A 21,122-nucleotide genomic window follows, 5' to 3' on the forward strand; every position below is an offset into this window, starting at 1 on the left:
CCTTCTCGGCATCAATAAGGACGGTCAACGGCGAGTTCCCAGTAAATACCAGTTTATCTGCAAATACCAAGTTAGATGGCGTTATGTCAAACAATCACGGAACGGCCACGATACCCAGGCCTGCAGCATCCAACTGTAGTACTCTTCCGTCTCTCGAAGAAGATAGCACATGGCAACCTTGAAGGTTTTCAAGTTGCCGTCAATCGCCACAATGTCGACCAAAGGCATTTTGTAGGCATTGGTTTTGTATGTAGCGTCAATCTCAATAACTTGACAGAGAGCTCTGGCTTTGGGAATGACGGAAGCAACGACGATCATCAGTGCTTGAACAACGTCGGTTCCGGATATCTTGACTTCATAGATGAGCCCAGAGTCGGGAAGTCCTTTGACAAAGTTGGCGGTGATAGAGCCTTTAGACTGCACAACTTCCTTCCTGAGGTTCTTTACTCCCTCAGGAAGTATAAAATAACCCTCTCTCTGAGCAAGCTCTGCAATCTGAAATGATGTCAATGTAGTGAGTCCCAAGCACGAGATTTTCTGCTGCTGGTCCGCTGTAAACCGACGATTCTCTGGAAATGATTTCCCGTTCGAGTTGAGGAGTGTTTCCCATTGATTTTCTGTATGCGCCAATTGCCGAAGAAGTTTTCTTTAGCCAGAACGTACCAAGGACACCCAACACGCCTAGACTTGAACTCCTTCTCACGAGTATTCCCATTCCCATCGGCTCCAACCTCATCAGGCTGGGTTCTCCATCTTCTTGGCTCTCCATGCATCTTACATTCGATCTTATACGTGGCTTCTCTCTTTGTGGGCTTGCTGTGCACGTGAACAACGGCAAAACCGTTGTTTTCGCTAAACTGTTGAAAAATATTCTTTGAAAGCAACAAGCGTAGGAAATGTGAGACCCACGGTTGGTATGTCTGCCGCAATAATAAAGCTGAAATTGCTGATGGACCTGACGCGATGCAGGATACCGGGATTTGAGACAAGACAGGAAACGCGCTCTGAAAACTGTCAACAATTGTTGCGCGCGAACGCTACGCGTCAAGTGACGTTTTGAGGGATTTGTGCCGGCTGCTAAGTTCCCTGGCTACTATGATACCAAACTTATTTACTAATCTATTTCCGGCAGTTAGCTCATAAATGTTGTGCATATTGGTGCATTAGTGATGCACTAAGCCTTATTAGGAAATTTCCGCCAGTGCCCCTACTCAATCCCTTAGCACAGAGGACCCAATCTTACCAGACTTCATATCTAGCATAAGATTAGCAATATTTCTATCTCAATGCCCACATTTCAAAAATGCGGCTTTACACTTTGCTCCCTTATACCCACTTTTTAAACACACCACTCAAGGAAGTTATCAAGTCCTTGACCAGGGTTATCCTCATACAATTACCAATAACATTATATAAAAGCTTTCAACTCAGCAAAGAACTCCTCAATTAGATTCAAATCCAGAAAGTATAGGAGTAAATATACAAGTTCAACACCAGATTCTAAACATATCACTTTGATATTTTCCAAATGATAAAAGGAAGCATTATCTATAATGATATCTGACTTTGATTCTAGCCATTTTCCACAATGATGAAGCAGCTCCTCAATAAAATCTTCAAAGAATAAGACATCAGTCAACCCTTTAAAGATACAAGACATAATAACTCCATCCTGAGCATAAGCTGGAAGGATTTAGTAACATTGATCACAATAACATTTAGTCATCTAAGATTGTGCTATACCAAGAGATAACCACTCTATTCTTCTGAAGCCTGCTCTCCTATCATATCCCAATTCATCCACATATACTAAATGATATAATCAAAAGACTGATAGGAAGTGCAAATATGCATTCTATAAATCAGGATTTCACTGACTAGCTTTTTACTTAGAAGTCTTTTAGACCAACCCTCACATCTAAAAGCACCACTAATAATCTATTTCTTCACTTGTATGCTAAATTCATCCTATAAAAAACTATCATCTCATCCAGGTATAACTGGGCCTTTTCAAAAAGGTGATTACAAAGAGCCTTGATCATCACTGGCGTAAGACTGCATGGGCGCCTCCTTTTATTTGGCAGAGCTGTAACACTACCAAATAACTGCAAGTTGTCACAATGTCTTCTAACTATACTTGGATGGCATTCAGCAGCTTCAGCAATCTAAGAGATAGTGAGTTCATTACTTATAATCATATTCTGTATAAACTCTAGGATTGATAATACAAGATTTAGAGCCATTTTTATTTAACAATAGTTATCTAGTTATCAATCAAGAAAGACAGTCTAGGTTTTGCACGAGGATCCCCCACTGGTAGACCTGCTCACATGGGGTAACATCTGTATTACAAATACACATAATCCATTGCAATGAGTCATGAAACATTCTATACCACCAAAACCTGAGACAGGGGCTCCGGAATAATTTACAAATATGGCCTAGCACCTCTTGGCTACAGGGATTGAGAAACAATCGAAGTGAGTAAAGCGTGCACCAGTTTGGCAACCAAGTGTATCATGCATCGAAACTCAGCCACTCTGTTTCCAGTACAAACGCGATGACAGCTCTGACTCTCTTGATGCTTAAAGATTTACAGGATTTTCTCCAAACCCGTATGCCAACCAGCTATCCAGGACTTTCTTCTTGAGTTCTTCCGGGTAGGATGCACGGAAAGAAGCTTCAACCCATGGCCGGTCCAAAGTCTTGAATTCCGCAGGCAACATACACAATCTGACTACCTTGGCTTGCGGCTCGTGAGGATTAAAGCCGTGGGTGGCGTATGGCACTAGATCATAGGTTGGATAATTGCCCACGAAGAAGAAGTCGCTGTCTTGTGGCTGAGACTTGGTCGCTTCAGCCCAGACGACCTCATGCAAGTCACTAGGATCGATATTGTCGCCAACAACAAAGATCCTTGGCACAAATCGACCAGGCTTAGAAGAGAAAACAATCTCCCCGACTTGGCGACAGAATGTCTCAGGCGTGGTCTTCATCTCCACAAGCCTCTTCCGATCGACCTGGACCACGTACCAGATGGCCTGGGACTCGTACGGGCACCAAGCCTTGGTGATTGGTAGGTCCGCCTGCTGCAACAAGTCGAGAATTTCAGCGCAGATCGACAAGGCCCAAACGGTATGAGTTTCATCTGGAGAACGACCTGCGACAGCGATCGGAACGATGGGGTTGCTTCGATAAGTAATCGCGTTGACCGTCATTACCGGCTGTGGCGATTTCTTGACTGGGAAGAGAAAACCGTGATATTCTCCCATGGGCCCTTCATCCGCCGTCTCGTTTGCGGAGATAGTTCCTTCAAGGACTACCTCAGACTGTGCCGGCACTACAAGGTCATTTGTCTCACACTTAATGACCTCCACAGGAACTCCTGTGATAGCACCAACATAATCCGGCTCGTTCACGAATTTGGGAAGTGGCATACCACTAGCCACGGCCTTAAAAATTTTCAAATGTTAGCGTTCTGGACAATGGCATATAGCGCTGACACAAAATATCAAAACTTAGATAAGAGCTTACGGCTGCTGGCGGAACACCAAGGGCGCAAGCCCAGGGTGTGTCCTTTCCCTGAGCCTTCCACATCGCCCAGATGGCCCCAATATCCTGCTTCACGTCCACGAGGCCAGTCAATTGTCGTTTACCGATCACCATACAACGGGTAATAGCCCAGTTCACCCATTTACCATCCGGAGTTTGAACACTGTGCAGGCCATATGTGAGAAAATATCTGCCTCCGTCACTTGCGTGATTCTTTGGAACTGGCAACTTGAGAAGGTCGATTTCATCGCCAAAGATCTTATGCTCCTTGAGCGGTGCATCGTGAACCTTAACAGATGGAATGGGCTCAGCTTTCTTTGAGGCTAGAAGCTTCTGAATGATGTCATGTCCAGTTGCGTTGGAAGGCAGCCCAATAGACTTCGCGAAACGAGCGTATCTAGTTGCTCGATCACTTCGGACACCCACCGGAGCGCCAAGGATGCGGAAGAGACCCTCTGGACCATCTTTACCCTTGGGATTGTTGATGAGCGGCATTGGACTACCCGTTTCGTATGCACGGCGAGATATGGCACCAGACTCGAGATGGGGATCCACTTCCAGATCAATTTCCACAACATCTCCCTCCGCCTTAGATTCTTCAAGGAAGGTACGCAGGGACAACGCGGCAGAGAGATTTCCTGTAGACATGTTTCGATACTTGAGAGTTCTGGAAATAGTTACAGTAACAGAGAGATCGATGTCAGCAATTGCTTATTCGTTGCCGCGGTGTCTTCGAATAGCTCTCAGTTACTGCTTTGCAATAGTTGATGATTTGAAGAGCGGCAGCTGGACCTCGTCAGCGCATTGCATGCTTGTAGTGATCTCGGAACTTGCTCACCATTGTAAATAACTACGTTTGGCTCACCCAACGACTCTCTAACCTGCTTGAACACGCTGGTAACGGCCAGAGGGTCCTTCAAGTCCGCCTTAATTTTGAAATACTGGCTGGGTCCAACTCCGGAACGGTTCACTGTTGCGATCTTGTAGCCATTCGCAGCCAACTTATTGCAGACGCTGTGGCCAATGTTAGAATGTGGACACGAGATAATAAGCTCATGAATAGATGCTCTCTCCGCCTATATCAAGTAATGATGAGACAGCCATCTGCAAATACTTTGAATACATTTCAAATCACAATCAGTATAGGTGTTGATAGGGATGCCATCACTCACTTAAATCCTCCAATACCTTCCGCCCCCTCAAACAATCCTCCTCATGAGACGGCTCCCTCAAAGTCTCCCTAATTCCATCCCTCACCCACTCCTGCACCGCCGGATGCTCAAACAACCTCCCTACGTACTCCATTGCTTCCCCTTCCAACACAATCCCATACGTTTTACACCGCGAAGCAATCGGCGCAAACATAGCATCCACAATCGTAAACTCCTTGCCCGCCAACCATGGTCCTCCAAACTTCCCTAGCCCCTCTTTAAACAGGGCGTTGAACCGGTCAATGTCCCTCTGCAGCGCCTCACTCGCTGTGCCGAGTTCGATCCGCAGTCCGACGTTCATAGAGCACTCGTCGCGGATGGCGCTGAAGCCCGAGTGCATCTCTGCAGAGGCACAGCGGGCGAACGCGCGGGCGGCGGCTTCAGCTGGCCAGGCGGAGGGGTTTGCTTCAGCGATGTACTCGAAGATGGCGAGAGAATCCCAGACGACAATGGAGGTTGAAGAGTCGTGGAGGCAGGGGACCTTGCCGCTTGGGGAGAAGGCCAGGAAGTCAGGCTGGCGTAGGCCGGGCTTGAACATCTGGAGCTTCTCCTCGAAGGGGACGTTGAGGGCTCTAAGGAGGACCCATGGTCGCATGGACCAGGAGGAGTAGCGTTTGTTGCCGATGTAGAGCGTATACGTCATGGTGAGTGTCGCGCAATAGCTCAAATGGAGGAGGCGATTTTAAGTGAAATGTATTGATGCTTAAATATAATTCATCCTTTGGATTCCAGGAGTTGAGTCATTCAGTTTGGTGATGCGGCATGACTCACCTTCGCCCTGTTATCAGCATCCTGCGAACCTTCAATCATCCTCATTATCCCGGGCCCCTGACATAGGGTAGGGGCACGAAAGCGAAAACCCTACCCGGAATATAGGGCGAGGGGTTTCCGCAAATTTTGGACCTAAAGAAACAGGAAGAATGATTTTGGAATAAAGAACCGGAGTGGATACAGTAAAACCCATGTAATTATTTTGACAGCATTAGCAATTTTCGATCGCTATAGTGGGGGACTAAACCTAAATAGGAAGGTAATCGTTATGTCGAGGTAGATTTGCACACTAAATGCAGGAACCAGATTATATCGCTATATCGGGAGGTCGAGGATCGCCATAATGGGGTTTTACTGTATATCAAATAGGCCCAGGATAAAGCTACATCCCCAGTTAGGGGTGGACACGAATGACGAATATCTTCGCATTCGTGCGACTATTCGCAATTCGCATGCGAATAATTGGATCTTGGATGCTTACGAATGCGAATGCGAATAGAAAACAATTATTCGCAATTATTCGCAATATTCGCACATATTACTGGCACACAGGCACACACCCGCCACAAATGGCTCAGCGCATAACGCTACAATAACCAAACCCGCACTTTCTCATTCGTCGCCGGAGTACATTTCCCTTAACAAAACAAGCTTCCTCATAGTGTCCCACTTAGTGAGTATCTACGAAGGCCCAGCATATCCCTGCCGCTATTGAACGGTCTTTCGACTGCCACTTCCGACGCGGGAATCGCCAGATAGTCTCTAACTCTCACTTCGCTATACAGGTGGTGAGGTTTTGATTAAAATACATGTTAGTTTGATGCTATACAACCAGGAACCGTGTTCGTCAGGGTTTGGGTTTTTGAAGCATTCGCAGCTATTTATTTGTTTTTTTTAAGGGATTGTAAATGCGAATAAAGTTAGAGAAAATTGTATTCGTGTCCACCCCTACATCCCCTTTTACTAAGGCTACCCCTTGTTTGGAAGTAGGTAAGTCGGTGATTATATCAAGGCCAATTCTGGACCAGACTCGATCTGGTATTGGTAAAGGTCTCAGTGTGCCATACGTCTGATGCATATCCGGTTTATTTTTGCGACAGGACTGGCATCCCAAGTAGTGGTCGTTGATGTCAGTCCTCATTCTCGGCCAGAAGTAACGCTGCGTCAGTTCGAGCGTCCGCTTCTGTCCCATATGACCTGCCAAGGGCCCGTTGTGGGTTCGTTGGATAACTTTAGTTCACAACCGTGCTGGCACATAGATCCGTCCTTCGTGCATCAATATACCGTCAGTTTCTTCCCAACCGGTAGGTTTCTTTGTCCTCATTTAAATTGCTAGTTCGTCGGTGCTCAGTGCTTGGCGAAACTCCGGATGATGTCGGTCCCCAACGTTAAAGCTGCAAGTTGGAAATTTGCAAACCGAAGAAACTCTTCGGAATGATGACCAGCTGGGTCGAGCTCTTCTGTCTGGTAGTCAGGACGGCGAGACGGGCCGTCGGCTGGATTAGTTCGTCCAGCGGTTTGCTCGATGGTAAGGTAGGTCAAAAGCGGATAATCGTTCGGCCCACCTCGCTTGCAGGGGCTTCAAATTCTTAGTGGTAGTGAAGTTGCGTAAGTTTGCATGATCGGTTCGCACGATCACGGTATGTCTAGCTCCTTGAATGTAGGGCCTGAAACGTTCCATCCGCCACACGATCGCCAATAGTTCTTGATCGGGCGTAGCATATCGTCGTTCGCTGCCGCGGAACTCCTCACTCCAGATTAGGACAGGACGCAATTTTTTCTGTAGATATGTGTCCGTTTGTTCCTTGGTGACAGCGAGCTCCAATTCAGACTGGTGAAACTGCGGTCGATTAGGTGGTGTTTTCCCCGGTAGTATCTCAATCGCATGATCAAATCCCTCGCGGTGAGGGGGTAACTTGAAATCGTCGAAGAGCCTGCAGGTGGTTCCGCACCTGAACCTCCTGGAGATGTAACTGGCAGTTCAGGGGCCTTCACTTCTGCACCAGGGAGCGAAAGTGTGAACCGCCATATACAAGCGCCGCATGCGTTGAGGCGGTGAGCCGAGGCTGTCGGCCGCTTCAACCGAGGGAGTGAATTGATTGAATTTCAGGAGTTTGAGCACTCTGAGACCGGCTGGCCGTTCGCTCCCTTGTTCGGTTTTCCCTCTCCAGGGTGCAGCAGACAGTTCGACGATGTAGAATTGCTTAGAGCAAGTAGCGACCGTGGTTACTGTCCAAAGAGCTATCCACGAAGTTGCAGGCTATGAGTTCCACCGTGAGGTCGGTACAAGCCATCGTGAACACTTCTGTATTCACTCGCCTCAAGGACGCAACACGATTATGGAGACTGGATCTGGGATCTGCCACCGAGAGGCAAGTACTTGATAGTTCGAAAGAGCCCGATGGTTCATTCTCGCATCATGATGACTTGTTGGACTTTCCCTTCTTGTTGCCGGAGAGGCCGGATATGCTAGACAGTATCGTGCACTCCTTCGTAATAAGAGCATGTGGATAAAAAGCTCTGAGTGCCAAAGTTGTAGCATTGACATGCCTTAAGGAATCACGACGGTTTGAAAATCCTCGTACTGCATATGAGGACATCGAAGATATCGACACTTAGAGATGGCAAGAATGTGCTGTAATTGGGACAGAAGGATTGTTGGCGTTTTATCATCTATTTGACTATAGATACATGCAGCCATTTTATACCTTATCTAATAATCATCTAACCCTTGATAACACTCGGCCTCCACCTGCCGTAATCTGAAACAACTGCTCACTACCGCCGAATATACTCTACTACATTCGGCAACCTAAGATTCTACGTCTTTGCGAGATTAATCGCATTCACAATACTGCTCACCGAAGTGTCGCCATCGAAAATATCGATCGTTCGCCATCCCATCGACTGCACTTTCGCGTTGTTATTCTCCGAAACAATCCACTCCTGCGGGCCATCGCATGTGACAGCATTATTGTCATACAAAACAATTAAATTATCGAGTCCCAAATGTCCAGCTACAGCCATGGCCTCAACTGCAACACCCTCCATCAAACCCCCGTCTCCTGTCGTGCAGTATATCTTGCTCTGAATGAGCGGAAAGCCTGGCTTGTTATATGTCGCTGCTAGTTGTTTCGAGGCGATCGCCATACCGATACCATTTTCGATTCCTTGACCAAGCGGTCCGGCTGTGATATCAACGCCGTCGAATTCAATATCTGGATGCGCAAAGCAACTAGACTCTCACCCCTTCAAATTTGGCGACCCGTATCCTTTCAAATTCTCAATCGTGAAGGTGGAATGACCAGTAACATGCAACCTACTGTACAACAGAATGGCCGCATGGCCGTTTGATAACACGAAGCGATCTCGGTCGAACCAATCTGGCGAGGATGGGTTATCTCAATAATGTACTTCCACAGCGCGACTGCCAAGGGTGCCATGCCCACAGCGGAACAGCCATGGCCGCCACCATGCTGTCTGCAGCAGTCGAGAACAAGTTTGCGGACTTCGCATACAGCGATATGGTCCAGTACTGTAGCAGTGATCCAAATACGTCATATAATACTTCAATCTTGTTGAATATATTTTGCATTATTACTGCAGAAGAATTGCAGAACAGTTCCCATCTGTCTATTCACACACTGTTGATTTATCGTTGAGTTTGGCCACCAGGAACCGCCAGGAACCGTCTATATGTTCCACGTGGTGCGAAATCCTAACGTTACCACGGTTATTCTACACTCCGCGATCGTAGTCCAGAACGTTTCTATTCCTTTTCACATATCTTCTACAGAATCCTGTTTTTGGCGAAAAAGAACTAGTCGTTTCTGATATCGATGAGCAGTCAGCTATAAACCATGAAGTGACGACCAAAACCAACCTACCGTCCAACTACTAAACTAGTATCTACTTCATTTTCTTGTTGCGACAGTGTCCTCCTCGCTGACAAAAATATATTATCCCTATGAAGGCTATGATCAATTGTAGAGCATTTGTGAAGCTATTGATGCCTCTGCAGTCAATGTTCCCAGAGGCGCGCATGGTGACATTGCTTACTAAGAGAGGACGGTATTCTACATACGAGCAAAGACGCTATTTGGATTCCGCAACGTGGCGCGACAAATTCACGCTTCTCCAAGTTCCTCTATTCTTTTATCATGCTAGCGAGCCAGCCAAAATTCATAGACGAGAGATTATGCACGCATATTCTTTCAGTGACAATACAAAAGCTGGTGGAAACTGAAACCGTTGGTATCTTTTCGTGCGGCGTCCCCAGTCTGCACAGCCACTGCTCGGTAAGGCCTGAGGATGAACACGTCCAATGTGACGTCTACCTTATGGACTTAAGGGACTTTGCATCACACGGTGTCTCCTGCGCCACGACTGCAACAAAGCATGTTATGATTGAGTTTGTACTTGCGATGGTAGTCCTTGTGCAGTCTCGGGTGACGCATCAGACGATAAACTGACATGTACGAGTTGATGTATTCGTGGCGCGACAGCAGCTTCGAACTTAGATGCCCAGACTTCAGCAAAGGCCCTGATCTCCGAAGTAGGCGGAGTCTTCGGCGAAATGCTGTGGGGAACTTCTGAGGCGGGAAACAATTTGTAGGATAGCATCGTTGTGGTAGTTTTCGGGGTTCGAAAATTATTGGAACCGATATTGAAGTGCTACTTACTGACCGACAACGAATGCGAGGCCGTCCATTAAAGATTTCTCCGAGTGTCTGTCAAGCATGCAGTTTCCCCGACAGGCAGTCGTTAGCCTATCTAAGGCGCACCTCGCACCTTGGTTCAGCCCCCTGAACTCCACATTATATATGTAGAAAATTTGTCACCTGAGACTGTTTGCTCCGTTTCTAGTCTCCAACAAGGAAATATTAGCGTAAACTAATGCGTACCTGTCGCATTAGTCGCAGTCCATAGATTTCAGGTCTTCCGGGACTATGGATCACGGGGCTTAGCAAGTGTGACTTTGAATAACACAAGTTCTAGATCATTCCGGCAGGCTTTGCAATACGGTTTTGTGGTGCAACAACAGTCTTTGATTTGTTACTCTTTCAGTTACCATTCCTTCGAGCGCGTATGATATTAGTAGTGAATGTAAGGGTTATAATAGCACCAAGCAGATACAGATAAACTCAGGGGTGGGGGTGGGGGGGTCTGCTCGTGCCTTTAATTAGCCCCTTTTCCCGACGATTATTCCTAACTGGTCGACTGTGCTGCTCCACACGAGGCTTCCATGTGGCTGTGCTGTTCCAGTGTGGCACGTTCCGGGGAGGGTTGTTATAAAAATAACGCATCTGGGATTTCGTAACACCGTTTCTATTCAATTCTAAACATAGAGATCATATTGTCAATCACTACTGCGTCTTCTCTAGGGCGCGAAATGTATTTGTTCTGGAACAACATTCAACAACTTAGCCCCGGTAATAGCTGAACGGACATTATTTATAACCGTAATCTCCATCTTCTTCCGTGTTTCATATGTAGCAGTACCAACATGTGGAAGCAAAATGACTTTCTCATTGGCGATGAGACCAGGGTGGATCTTAGGTTCGGCTACACAAGCTGTTAGCCCTTATCTTCGAAACAACTATTACCAAAGGCACTGACCTTCAAAGACGTCCAGACCGGCGCATCTGACTTTACCGCTTTCCAGGGCATCTACTAGCGCCTGCTCATCTATGACAGGGCCTCGGGCTGTATTCACAATTATGACCCCGTCTTTCATTTTGGCAATAGCTTCCTTATTTATGATATGCCGTGTGTGCGCGTTTAGAGGCAAGTTCATTGAAATGACATCACTTGTTGCCAGCAACTCGTCGAAACTAACGTACTTTGCGCCAGCAGCCATTTCCTCTGACAACGGCTTACGATTGTGGTACTGAGTGATCATCCCGAATCCCTTCGCGCGTCTCTTGAGTGCTCTTCCAATACCACCCATTCCTAGAATGCCCAACACCTTTCCCTCTGGATCATGCGAGAGAGGAACACCCACGTTCCAGTTACCCTTTCGCAGATTGGTCATTGCAAGATTAAATTCGCGGAGTGCGCCCAGGATGAGAAACATGTTGACGTCGGCAGTTGCGCCATCCACCGCTCCAGGAGTATTCGACACTAAGACACCTTTCCGAGTACACGCATTGACATCGATCATGTCATAGCCAGCACCATGGTGGCAGATGAATTTCAGCGACGTCGGCAGTGCCTCGAGCAGCTCCTTGTTTATATTGGCACCGGGTTTTGCGTCGTCCATGTGGCAATGGTACACGGCCACGACGTCGGAGAATTTGCCCGCAAGGTCTTTGATAAATTCTTCCTTCGTAGACGAGTCGCAGACAGAGAGAGTCGCGACGTCGGACAGGGCTTCCCATTCGGCCGTTGCATGCAAGATCTCGCCGAGAAGCAGAACGTGAGGTTTTGTCATTGTGAGCTATGATGTATGACGCAAGCTATTGAGTTCTCAATTAACCGCTTCCAGGACAATATCAAATAGACCTAATGAGGCAAAGAAAGAAGGATCTGCTTGTAGTTAGCGGACAAAGAGGACTGCCAGTGGTTAAAATACAGTGCGGAGATGGGAGGGAAGTGGGGTCTAACCCCGCGGAGTGGGGGCGGCACAGAATGGGCTCCCGCGGGGGCAATGATGCATAAATACGCACTACGCAGTTATGCCATAGTGCACGCGAAGTTTAAGTTAGCTTATAGCCATCTCGGCCGTGACGACGCGTCGAAGGCAACAATATTGATTAAATTGTTATGCAGAGACGCCATCTACATCCCATCTTCTCCAGCGACAGTTGCAATGCGAGCAAAATCGAAGAGGTAAACTGCGGGGGCTAATATCTGGACCGTCTCATAATTTCGGAGACGACTTGCCATCAGTATTTGACTGCCTGGTGATTCCACAGAACGGCCCATCAACAAGACATCTATTTACCATTCAACGACACGCAATACCGCGTGGCTACCAGGATTGAGATCTTTATTGACCTAACATATCGTGGAAGCTTTGCCAAACTATCGATCTCAGACGCATTGACCTTCTCCGTTGCTCTGTCCTTTGCCCTTTCAGCGACAAGATAGTCAATTTTCACTGTCGTTCCTGATCGTCCTGATCACGATGAAGACAGCCCGACGCGTTTGCGTCCCGTCACGTAAAATAAATTAGGTTTGTTAGTGCAGGAAATGGACCCTAAACCTGCTGGGGTACAGTAAGGTATCAGCTCAGTGGCATTTTTGATATTTGCCGTTTTCTTTATCCCGCCGCTTGACCATATCAGCCTCATTCCGCTTATTCGCTCTCTCGAATACCCAGATCGGCGAGCACGCGATATCGACCGCGATCTATCCCACCAACACTCCAATGCTCAACACCAAGCGATTCGAGGACCTAATCATCATGTCCTTCATATACCGCCGTCTCGTGGACAAGTTCTGCTACTCACATATGGGGACTGGGGGGTGAGGATCAGGGATTCACCCCGGTCAAGCCCAAGATCATGCAATTGTTCACGTCGAAGGCGGGACGTGCCATCGCCATCATCGCTTTCATGCTGCTTGTTATACTGGGTCTTTTCCAGATGCCCAGCCAGTTTCTCCCGTTTCCGGCACAATAGCAGCTCTTACTCATCGCCTCCGTCTTATATATTGTCACCATCCACTCCGGCAACTTCGATCCTCCGGTAACCCTCAACCAGATGAGCTAAATGGCATTGACTGGTCGCGCTTCGCCTACGTGCAGTATGTTACCAACACGGCATACCTCTGCAACTCAGTCATGCTTTTCGAGATACTTCATCGTCTAGGCAGCAAGGCCCATCGTTTGATGATGTACCCTTCGAGGGGAGCAGGCTCCTGCGCCAAGCACGGGATAAATACGGAGTGAAGTTGATGCCTATCGAGATTCAGCGAAGGGCGACCAGCGAGGGTGAGCCATCTGTTCGCGACAACGACTGCATCTGACTAAGATGATGGTTCAGCAACATGGGCGGAGGGTTACACCAAGCTGTTAGCCTTCAACCAGACGCAGTATGATCGTGTTTTGAGTCTCGACTCGGACTCGACTGTTCTGCAAGTACGTTCATCCTCACCCTAAATTTGTATCTATCTAACTGTTTAGACCATGGACGAACTTTTCATCGCTCCGTCGGCTCCGGTAGCCATGCCACGCGCGTACTGGTTAAACTTTGATGATCGTATTCTCAGTGCCCAGCTCATCTTGATCGAGCCGTCTGTGTCCGAGTTCAACCGTGTGATGAATGCCATGGACGCAGCCAAATGATTATGACATGGAAATAGTGAACAACCTCTACAAAGACAGTTGCTTGATTCTTCCACACCGCCCTTACAATTTGTTGACCGGCGAGTTCCGTTCTGACAAGCACAGTGATTATTTGGGCAATTCGGAAGAGGAATCGGATCCGGAGAAGACATTCAAGGTGGCTAAATTTCGCCATTTCTCTGACTGGCCGGTACCAAAGTACGCGAGACGACTTCAAATTTGCGGAGCATCTTAGGTGGGCTTCCTCTGAGGGGACGGTGGCAGTCATAGTGGGTCACTCCATACACTGAAGTCAACTACACTTACACCATCTACATTTGAGGCGTCCGTTGATTCACTACATTCAAGTCTCGCTTATTAATATACACCTACTCTACACAGACAAAAAAATGTAGTTGATTGGAGCTCTGCTTAGGTGTGTGTGGATGCGGATATCCGCCTAATTTGACCGTATCCGCCATCCGCCGTCATGTCGAATAAAGAGGATCGTTCGTGTTCTTCCCACGTTTGTCAAGTGTCCAAACGACAATCATAGCATCCAAATCTCGACTCGAATTCGACTTTGGCGCCGAAAGGAGCTTATATTTATTGCCACCAATGTAGAGCAGGAAAACGGCCGACCTTCTCCGTATGTCCTTTGAGTCCCTCCCTCAGCTCGAGACTTTCTAAATTGTAGATCCGAACTTGTCCAGTTCCGCCTTCGTATCCGCCTTGATCATGAAATCCACTAATGAATACACTAGCCTAATTAGGCTAGACAATTTACTTTCGTAGTTTAGCGCCAAAGATGCTTTATTCGGGAACCAAAATTTCACAAGTTTCGTAAATACGACTCTCTCAAGTTTCACTTCAATAAATAGTGTCAGGGTTACAGAGACAATGTACTTGCCAAACACACTCGTGCCGGCATCGACGATTGTATCTGCACTCTGCAGCCGCGACGACAAGAATGTGAAATGCTCATGCAGACATTTATGATCCCCTTATGTCATTTGCACCTCCGACACTTCTGCTTTGTGCCGCGGGGGCCTGTGCCCGCCAAGTGGATGCAACGTCACCATCTCCACATCCGGCGTCAAGTTGAATTGAGGCAAAAGTTTGGCACTCTTCACTCGACCTTCTCGGCCCAGTTCAGTCTCCCCGAAAACATCCCACACACTTACTGGCTCAGCCTCATACCAAGGTGCATTCATTCAGAACCACGATAAGCCACATGTCACACTCTTGGCCGTTTGGCGCAAGAGTTTATTTTAAGTAATTAGTGTGCAAATTCTCTAGTAATATAGCCGATTGATCTCTGTGCAGTCGAAGTCTAGCCACCACTGGCTAGATGTTTGTCCGTCAGTATGTTGGCATTTTACCACAATAAATCCGGACAAGAGTGCTTATCAGTATGCATGTACGCCAACCCATCCATGCTTACGACGAAAAACAGCAAGAGCTTGGCTATATCTGACATCCAGCGTTTGTCGGATCTCCCACGATTTAGAGTTTGAATGTTCGTCTGCGACCGTATTTGAATGTGTATCGGTGTGATATGACGCCGAGCATTCGAGATTAAATTTAATTATATGCTTATTTAAGCTTGATGGAGTATGTTCTGATTCTTGCAATCTGGTTTAGCCCTGAAGATAATGAACCTAATAAGACGAAGCTGGTAAAGAAGAAGTATAGTATTTTACTTTAAGAATCCAGGAAGCTTCTTAGCCCAGAAATTTGTAATCATAGCGACAAAATAATCGACCCAAAATTGCGATTCAACACTCGTGAGTGAGGTCGTAAAGCTGGTCCCACATCCTACAGCCGACTCATTACTTCATCCCACTTAATCGATTTAAACATCGGTTCTCTTAAGACGCAAAGGATTGCTCTTAGTAGCAAGATGCTCCATTGCCTCTGCCGCAGATACACACTTTCGGATGGGTCTGATTCCCTTGAAACACGCCGCTCCTCTCCAATGCGTTGACTCCAAAGCAGTAGACTGAATTTCGGCGACGACAGCCGATATTTGCGTCAAATTCGTAGTTTGCTCTGAATAGACCCTGCTAATTAGTCCAGGCATCGCTACGCAAGTTGGCAGTGTCGCTACCACTGATGAGCCTTGCGGCCTTGAAGCAGTCATGACGTTAGGGACAGACTCAAACAGATGATGTAGCAGCTGCAACTAAATTGCACGCGCCGACTAGCGCTATGAGACCGGACGACAATGTAGGAGCAGGTACAGTGCAAGCGAGATTTGGCCACAGCCCTGTTTAACGAATACGGGAATTCAAAGTGACAGGAATCTTTATCTTCCTAGACTTCCTTAAAGCGACATGTACTTATTTGGTTTGCGGGCCCGATTCGTTGGCTGTCTCTAGTTCAGCACCCCCGGATTCTACAGCAATCATGTATGAGTCCAAACACTTCCATGATATGATTAATTAACTTACAGGCCATTACTTTAATGAAACCTATAAAATTCATCCAATGTAAATCTGAAAATTAATAGCATGCTAATATTCGAGTTCCATAGTGTCGCAGGCACCTGCGAGCGGGTGGCTCCGCCTTCCGCAGCATTGGGCCACACGCCAATATTCTGGTGTAAAAACTGTTCAGGAAAAAAACACAATCTGGATGTTTCTGCTTTTCGATGACCTTCCCCGCACGAGCCGATCGCATGACAGAATACTGCAGAAGAGTGCCAATGCGTTTCTTCAAACGGCGGCCGAGCAGTACATTTTTAGTTGAAGTCATGATAAGGCCAACGTACTGGTCCCTGGCTTTAGGAACCCTGTCATATTAGGTAGGGTACATAAAGTCAAAGTGGTACTGGTTATAACAGCGGCGCTTAGCGCTAATAAACGCTGAACCCCTGGATATTGAGGATGTTGGCATTAGTTGCCAGCTGGGCAGAGCAACAACCAGCGACACAGCACATTCGATCATAGGCATGCCCACAGAACCAAATGCAAGAGCCAAAATAAGAGTCACAAATAAAGTCACAAATAGTGACTCAGTTGTTACACTGAAAAGAACAGATACTTCACTTGATCAATGCCAGAAGGTAAAGACAAGCGCCGAGGTCGATAAGCGCCACTGTCGGGAAAAAGTGCAGGAGTTTAAAATCGCAAGTGGGGTTCTGATCGTACCCGACGGAAGTGACTGCCGCACGTGGCCAGCAATTTGCGCCGCTATTTCCTGTTTGGGTAATGAATATTCTACTCAGAATTTTGGAAGTGATTAATGGTTACGAATATGGGCTTAGAAATTTCGTATCTCGACAATGCCTCGGTGTGGTGCAGAAAAGCGCAGACAAAGAACTTGGTGGACACTAGGTAAGTTTTTGTAGGACTGCCCATGCCCCGCGCATTTCTTTTGACCGCACTGACCATGTCATGTAGCAGATGATAAGGGCAGAATAATAGGATGTTCCTGGGCATCGTCCGGGTGGTGTCCGTCAGGATTACTATATATTTCAGCACATAGGAACCCTTCTATCCTAGTTGATTGCACCATGGTTGTTGCTCCAGGCCAGTGGGCGAACAATGGCGAGTCAGCAAGTTGCAGTCGCAAATGAACCTCTCACCCTTTACGAGAAAAAGAGAGATGTCGAAGGGGTGGATCCGGACATGACAGAGCTCGCCTCCTTGAAGTCCCCTACTGTGATCGACGTTCTGCCTGGTACAGTTCCCGGGCCGTAATTGACATCGAGTGCGGCGAGGGCCAGACCGTCGACACAGTCGAACATATCCAAACATGGAATAACCCGCCTGTGAATAAATGACGATTGCTTGCTATCTTTTTATGATTCGTGTTGATGGGAATGAACGACGCGACACCTGGTGTAAGTCCTACAATATATGACACTTCTGTGACATTGAATAATATTAACGTTAATTAAAGGCTCTTTTGCTACATGTATGCGGTCGTCACCAATTTTGCGCCGCGGGAAGCACTTTTTTGACTGACAAAGTCTAGATCGAGTCACATTATCGAGTTACTTACACCGTTATATCGTTGTGCTTGCTAGCACGTGCAGCTGGCTACATGATATCATCGCTTTTGGACTCAGAGCTGCACGTCCGCTTGGGTAGATGGGCTACTATAGTGGCGGGACTCCTGCTTATGTGCGTTGCGTACTCACTGATCTGCTGGGCTCCTCCCCTCCCGGTACTTGTCATTTCGTACGGTCTGAACGGCATCAATATTGGCACTTTGGACGCGGCATGGAACGCATTTGTTGCTGATTTTCAAAATGTGAATGAAATCATGGGATTGATGCAGGGAATGTACGGCGTCGGCGCGACAATCAGTCCTCTCATCTCGACCGCAATGGCTACGTCCGGTCTGCTGTGGAGTTACTATTATTTCATCCTGCTTGGCCTCGGTATATGTATAACTTGTCTCAATGCATATTCATTCTGGGGCGAGACTGCAGCCAAATATCTCAATGACCACTCGCCAGGTGTCAATGAAGACGGCGAATCTCAAGGTCGATTGTCAGAAGCATTGAAGAACCGGTACACGATCTTATTGGCTCTCACGTTATTTTTCTATATGGGGGCTGAAGCCGGAATAGGCGGTTGGATTGTTACATTCATGGTCACGAAGCGCCAAGGAGACCCGGCAAAGATGGGCGCGGTTGCATCAGGATTCTGGGTCGGCTTAACTGCCGGTCGGATGGCGCTTGGGTTTGTGACTGGTCGAATTGGCGAGAACACGATGACGACAGTTTATCTGATATTGTCGATCGTATTTGAGCTGGTGGTTTGGCTGGTCCCATCCATCGTGGCGTCGGCAGTTGGCGTTGCCTTTGTTGGGTTGTTTTTCGGACCGGTTTTTCCAACGGTCATGATCGCGCTCACGAGATTGTTACCAAAGCGATTGCACGTTGCCGGCATTGGATTTGCCGCTGCGTTCGGAGGCGGAGGATCTGCCGTGTTTCCAATTATCACCGGTGCCATGGCGGAATCCAAAGGCGTCTGGGTCCTACAGCCACTGATCGTGGCATTGATGTGCACGATGGTCGCTATATGGGTGACGGTTCCCACATTCGAAGAAACAGGCCTGCGGGACAGGATGCTTGGCGCGCTCACTGGTCGAAAGAGGCACGAGAGCGAGGGTGGCAGGAGTTGATTACCAATTGAATCTATGATAGGTACTATCTGTGGCATGTGGAGCTTGGATGAACTGGTGCTTTATATATTGATCGCAATCGAGATTTGAATCGATTACATATGTTATACATGGCAATTGCGAATGGCGACAATGAAACCCTGAGTAGTACTTGTTTCCAGCTCACATGTGTCGCGGCTAGTACAATTGCGTCCGTGTCGTGCAGACCATAACCACTATATAACAGCTCGAAGTGGTAGCTGTGGTCCAAGAAGAAAGCACTGACTCCGTTTAACGAGGAGTCGCGCTTGTTAAGGGCTAGCATCGGGCAGAGAGAAGCCCAATTATCCTATGCGTAATTTGACGAAAAACCTTAAATAAATAAGCCGTTTCATTCAAGCGGTAGGTGGAGCCGTCGGTTTCCGGGTAGTGGGCCGGTGAAGGCGGCGCGTGATCTTCAGGAGACGGCGCAAGCGCTCCCAGAATGCGCCAGCGAATTATTCCCCATGAACCGATACGATGGCTTCAGGAGGGCCGTGCTGTGCGTAAAAGACTTGATAGATTTCATGGCAATGTACTCTGCGTTGAGTCGCTCGCAGTGTTCAACGGTCACATGTCACAGGGCTAGACTGGGCAAGGACTGGAAAACACTTCAAGGCAACGTACGCAGTGTCATTCTGTTCTGGACAAAAGAGTTGCCTCTTCGCGCGGCGACAACTACTAATTCAAAGATCGCAACTGCGTCACATTGAACCCCCGCACTTTGGAGAACGGTCCCCCGCCCACTCTAATATTGTGGAGCTGGAGCTTCTCCTATTTTTCCACGTCCGTGTGGCTTGGAGCGTTTTAGCGAAGCCGGCGTGGACTTCGCTATCCGCTATCGCCTATCCGCCTTGATCAGAATACAACCAGTTAGGGCTGCACACGAATAAAGATTTTGCTTATTCGTATTCGACTTCTTGGCGCAACTCATATTCGCATTCGACTATTGGTTTGGGAGGTCTTATTCGTATTCGATTCGTAAATATTCGTAGTTTTGCCGAGACGCAACTTACGCAACGAGGTTAGCGGGGAATCAGTATAGAGGCTCGAGTACTGCAGAAGTTGCAACCTCGAAAGCAGCATCTATCTGCCGTCGACCGGTACTTTGAAGATGGAGTTGTCATGATAGATGAGTCGGTGACAAATGAGAAAACTGGCTACTCTCTTGGTGGAGAACACATGGGGCAGCGGCCGCGCGGGATTATTTGGCTATACCAGCCTCTGGGGTGTCAGTGGAAAGATTGTTTAATAGTGGACGTGATTTATTAAACTTACGGAGGAGCTCCTTGAGCGCGGAGACTATGAGGCGTCTCGTGTTGCTGCGAGATGTATATAAAGCTGAGGATTTTAGTACTATTAGGATTTACGAATAATACGAATAATTACGAATAATGAAAATTTTATTCGTACGAATATTATATAAACACCTGACATCAATTTATTCGTAAGGTCGTTATTCGTGTGCAGCCCTATACAACCTGTAAAATGCAATGGTTATAGTTACTAAGTGTAGTAGGGTCAAAATACATCATTATTGCAAGCCTAAAAACTTTGATGGTGATACGATAGTGTCCGAAGTGGGTACGAAATGTGTACATTGCGCTAGTCCCAAAGAGGAATGGTTGGTCTAAGCCCCATGATTCTCCTATTTTAAACTGGCGACGTACATTTTTAATATGCTTGCTAGCGTCATATCAGCCACACATTCTCTGCATCGTGCGTCCCCAACGAGATGTGGGATTAATAAGTAGGAAATAAGTGGGAAATAATTACGGTAATCCAAACGCACCCTAAGTTCAATGCACTGCGACAGAACTGCACAGGACTTGTGTCGCTCTTCGATGGCTTTCTCTCGCCCATGCATATGGTCCCCGGCCGCAGCATGCGAGCGGTCTTGACTGGAGGGGACTTAGGCAGTAGGGCACTTAGCCGTCTCAACCGCGGACCGCGCTCAGCGAGGCTAGTCCTCTCGCCCATTCGTTGTCGGTAAGTTTCGGCAGCGGTCTTGCTGTGAGAGGCGTGGGCCCCCTTTCCCCCTATGGACAACAAGTAAGCACCGTTCCACACCAAATTACTTGCTCTAGCCTCTACAATTTTATTTGTCTAAATTTGCTATGGTATTCTACAACGAGGCAGGTTCGGTAATATTTAAGGCTGCA

General features: G+C 47.4%; 7 protein-coding genes across 7 annotated transcripts; 2 read left to right on the forward strand and 5 right to left on the reverse strand.

The window, feature by feature from the left end:
- Window positions 1-2,452: 2,452 nt before the first annotated feature.
- Window positions 2,453-4,551, reverse strand: POJ06DRAFT_97 (UbiD decarboxylyase family). The gene is made up of 3 exons (XM_056191831.1): window positions 4,391-4,551; window positions 3,535-4,338; window positions 2,453-3,452 (listed from the first exon to the last, which is right to left on the reverse strand). The coding sequence occupies exons 2-3, from the start codon at window positions 4,198-4,200 to the stop codon at window positions 2,586-2,588; spliced, it is 1,533 nt and encodes a 510-aa protein (XP_056046834.1). The 5' UTR covers window positions 4,201-4,338; window positions 4,391-4,551; the 3' UTR covers window positions 2,453-2,585.
- Window positions 4,334-5,541, reverse strand: POJ06DRAFT_88 (uncharacterized protein). The gene is made up of 3 exons (XM_056191695.1): window positions 4,725-5,541; window positions 4,391-4,566; window positions 4,334-4,338 (listed from the first exon to the last, which is right to left on the reverse strand). Exons 1-2 carry the CDS (start codon window positions 5,404-5,406, stop codon window positions 4,520-4,522), a joined length of 729 nt encoding a protein of 242 aa, XP_056046835.1. The 5' UTR covers window positions 5,407-5,541; the 3' UTR covers window positions 4,334-4,338; window positions 4,391-4,519.
- A 2,241-nt stretch (window positions 5,542-7,782) lies between these two features.
- POJ06DRAFT_241736 (uncharacterized protein) lies at window positions 7,783-8,180 on the reverse strand. Its single transcript, XM_056186151.1, has one exon. The coding sequence runs from the start codon at window positions 8,074-8,076 to the stop codon at window positions 7,855-7,857; it is 222 nt and encodes a 73-aa protein (XP_056046836.1). The 5' UTR covers window positions 8,077-8,180; the 3' UTR covers window positions 7,783-7,854.
- Window positions 8,181-8,230: 50 nt separating this feature from the next.
- On the reverse strand, window positions 8,231-8,933 carry POJ06DRAFT_241737 (transketolase). Its single transcript, XM_056186152.1, has one exon. It carries the CDS (start codon window positions 8,682-8,684, stop codon window positions 8,355-8,357), a length of 330 nt encoding a protein of 109 aa, XP_056046837.1. The 5' UTR covers window positions 8,685-8,933; the 3' UTR covers window positions 8,231-8,354.
- A 1,913-nt stretch (window positions 8,934-10,846) lies between these two features.
- POJ06DRAFT_216770 (D-isomer specific 2-hydroxyacid dehydrogenase) lies at window positions 10,847-12,242 on the reverse strand. The gene is made up of 2 exons (XM_056185542.1): window positions 11,154-12,242; window positions 10,847-11,099 (listed from the first exon to the last, which is right to left on the reverse strand). The coding sequence occupies exons 1-2, from the start codon at window positions 11,965-11,967 to the stop codon at window positions 10,915-10,917; spliced, it is 999 nt and encodes a 332-aa protein (XP_056046838.1). The 5' UTR covers window positions 11,968-12,242; the 3' UTR covers window positions 10,847-10,914.
- A 557-nt stretch (window positions 12,243-12,799) lies between these two features.
- Window positions 12,800-14,204, forward strand: POJ06DRAFT_241740 (uncharacterized protein). Its single transcript, XM_056186153.1, has 5 exons — window positions 12,800-12,961; window positions 13,010-13,373; window positions 13,394-13,470; window positions 13,523-13,617; window positions 13,663-14,204. Exons 1-5 carry the CDS (start codon window positions 12,943-12,945, stop codon window positions 13,822-13,824), a joined length of 717 nt encoding a protein of 238 aa, XP_056046839.1. The 5' UTR covers window positions 12,800-12,942; the 3' UTR covers window positions 13,825-14,204.
- Window positions 14,205-17,351: 3,147 nt separating this feature from the next.
- On the forward strand, window positions 17,352-18,942 carry POJ06DRAFT_279201 (major facilitator superfamily domain-containing protein; the record flags this gene model as incomplete). Its single annotated transcript, XM_056189792.1, has 3 exons — window positions 17,352-17,492; window positions 17,519-17,578; window positions 17,785-18,942. The coding sequence occupies 3 exons, from the start codon at window positions 17,352-17,354 to the stop codon at window positions 18,940-18,942; spliced, it is 1,359 nt and encodes a 452-aa protein (XP_056046840.1).
- Window positions 18,943-21,122: the final 2,180 nt, after the last annotated feature.

Source organism: Lipomyces tetrasporus (genome assembly GCF_029532465.1).
Source record: "Lipomyces tetrasporus strain NRRL Y-64009 chromosome Unknown POJ06scaffold_1, whole genome shotgun sequence".
Classification (NCBI taxonomy): domain Eukaryota; kingdom Fungi; phylum Ascomycota; class Lipomycetes; order Lipomycetales; family Lipomycetaceae; genus Lipomyces; species Lipomyces tetrasporus.

What these genes read in the sequence shown, in the direction of transcription:
- POJ06DRAFT_97 (XM_056191831.1), bottom strand. Translation starts at nt 4,200, where the DNA reads ATGTCTACAGGAAATCTCTCTGCCGCGTTGTCCCTGCGTACCTTCCTT. An exon ending in TTGGTGTTCCGCCAGCAGCC is followed by an intron (nt 3,453 to 3,534) that starts GTAAGCTCTTAT and finishes AAAATTTTTAAG; the next exon opens with GCCGTGGCTAGTGGTATGCC.
- POJ06DRAFT_241740 (XM_056186153.1), top strand. An exon ending in GCGAAGGGCGACCAGCGAGG is followed by an intron (nt 13,471 to 13,522) that starts GTGAGCCATCTG and finishes ATGATGGTTCAG; the next exon opens with CAACATGGGCGGAGGGTTAC. An exon ending in CGGACTCGACTGTTCTGCAA is followed by an intron (nt 13,618 to 13,662) that starts GTACGTTCATCC and finishes CTAACTGTTTAG; the next exon opens with ACCATGGACGAACTTTTCAT.
- POJ06DRAFT_241737 (XM_056186152.1), bottom strand. Translation starts at nt 8,684, where the DNA reads ATGGCGATCGCCTCGAAACAACTAGCAGCGACATATAACAAGCCAGGC.
- POJ06DRAFT_88 (XM_056191695.1), bottom strand. Translation starts at nt 5,406, where the DNA reads ATGACGTATACGCTCTACATCGGCAACAAACGCTACTCCTCCTGGTCC. An exon ending in GAAGGTATTGGAGGATTTAA is followed by an intron (nt 4,567 to 4,724) that starts GTGAGTGATGGC and finishes CATTGGCCACAG; the next exon opens with CGTCTGCAATAAGTTGGCTG.
- POJ06DRAFT_216770 (XM_056185542.1), bottom strand. Translation starts at nt 11,967, where the DNA reads ATGACAAAACCTCACGTTCTGCTTCTCGGCGAGATCTTGCATGCAACG. An exon ending in CGGTCTGGACGTCTTTGAAG is followed by an intron (nt 11,100 to 11,153) that starts GTCAGTGCCTTT and finishes CAGCTTGTGTAG; the next exon opens with CCGAACCTAAGATCCACCCT.
- POJ06DRAFT_241736 (XM_056186151.1), bottom strand. Translation starts at nt 8,076, where the DNA reads ATGCTACAACTTTGGCACTCAGAGCTTTTTATCCACATGCTCTTATTA.